General features: G+C 57.1%; 2 protein-coding genes across 2 annotated transcripts; one reads left to right on the forward strand and one right to left on the reverse strand.

Moving 5' to 3' along the window:
* Positions 1-265: 265 nt before the first annotated feature.
* PPTG_13277 (hypothetical protein) lies at positions 266-924 on the forward strand (the record flags this gene model as incomplete). The annotated part of the gene is made up of 2 exons (XM_008910738.1): positions 266-636; positions 684-924. 2 exons carry the CDS (start codon positions 266-268, stop codon positions 922-924), a joined length of 612 nt encoding a protein of 203 aa, XP_008908986.1.
* Positions 925-999: 75 nt separating this feature from the next.
* On the reverse strand, positions 1,000-1,164 carry PPTG_23466 (hypothetical protein; the record flags this gene model as incomplete). The annotated part of the gene is made up of 1 exon (XM_008910739.1): positions 1,000-1,164. A coding segment is annotated over one exon (165 nt), but the record flags the coding sequence as incomplete, so codon positions are not given.
* Positions 1,165-1,405: the final 241 nt, after the last annotated feature.

Below are 1,405 nucleotides of genomic sequence, written 5' to 3' on the forward strand. Positions count from 1 at the left end.
CAGACAACTAATACTCTGAGATTGAAAGTTAACGGTGTGGTCTCGATAACGTATGCGGAGTCGCTAGAGAGGTGGGCGCTGCGCGACTGCTGTGGCATCGTGAACGCTCGCGACAACTCCGAGATAAAGCGCCTTTCGAGCAGTTCCGCGCGACCCGGGGCAAGTCTGCCGCATTGACAAGAACCGTGACCCTCCGGTCCTTAGACGAGGCGTGGACTGGGTTCGTACTTCGGTGGAACAAGGAAGGCGAGACGCCTGCGAGCGCATGTTGCAGGATCGTGAGGCTGCCCACGTTCTGCTGTCCGTCGGTGCGCACACAGCTCAAGGCTGCCAGTTGCCGCGTGATCAAAGTCACAGAAGCTGTCCTGTTCACCATGAAGAAAGATGCCTACGCTGTCGCAGGCACGACGTCCCACCACCAGATGACGGTGAATGGCATCGCATCATGGTGTTGAGGCCGGTAGCTGAAGCGGAGATGGTGCGGCCGGGCACTATCGAAAAGCTCTCGATGAAGCTTGGCAAGGAGGGTGGCCGCACCATGGCAGCAATGAAAGATGGCGCGAGGATCCGAACTATCTGGCATGGGTCTAGCCAACGGACCAGGAAACGCCGCAGCGGAGCGATGGCAGTGTCGCGGTGAGAAGCACCGCAGCCTGTACGCGAGGCTGTCGGTTCCGTGCCAGGATCCTCGTGGTTCAGGATCCGGTCGGCGGCATGCCGAAAATTTCCCACGATATCCCAAGTGACGCGGGACCGTTGGGCAGAATGGGAGAATCACAGACGTTGGGTGGACGCTGCGATAGCGCAGCGTCGGATCGGCTTCTTCGGCGCTTGGAGTATCTGGAACGGGAGAACCAAGATTTGCGTGATATCGGACGTCGACAAGATGAAGCGTGGGACGGTGTCCCGTGTTTGCGGGGGTAGTCGCTAGATGGTATCGTCAAAGTCGGCCGACATAGAAGGTACGGTGAGGCGTAAACTGTAGCATTTACGCATCGTCTAATATCTTGTAATATCGAACGGACCAATGAATCTTGGCACCAACAAGTTGGCGCCCAAATTCACTTCAGAAGTAGGTGTGATGCCGTCGGAAGACAGTAGTGCACGGTCACCCCTGACGAACTTCTCAACACTCTTGCGGTTTCTTTGATCAGCAATCTCTTTCTGACGGACAACAACGTCAGCAATCACGTCGCGTACGTAACGAATCACGGAATCTCATCGCAGCACAAAGTCGTGAGCGGCCGCAGCTCGATAGGCTGCGGCTCCAGGCTGGGGTCAAAGCTCGCGGGTGGTGGCTCGGTTGACACAACAGGACTTAACGAATCAGGATATTGACTGTGCAGCGACGCTGGTGCGGGTTGATCAGCGTTCGGTGACGTCCAAGCTGCGCTAATCGCCGGGG

The sequence above is a fragment of the Phytophthora parasitica genome (genome assembly GCF_000247585.1).
Source record: "Phytophthora parasitica INRA-310 unplaced genomic scaffold supercont2.38, whole genome shotgun sequence".
In the NCBI taxonomy this organism is placed as follows: Eukaryota; Oomycota; class Peronosporomycetes; order Peronosporales; family Peronosporaceae; genus Phytophthora; species Phytophthora nicotianae.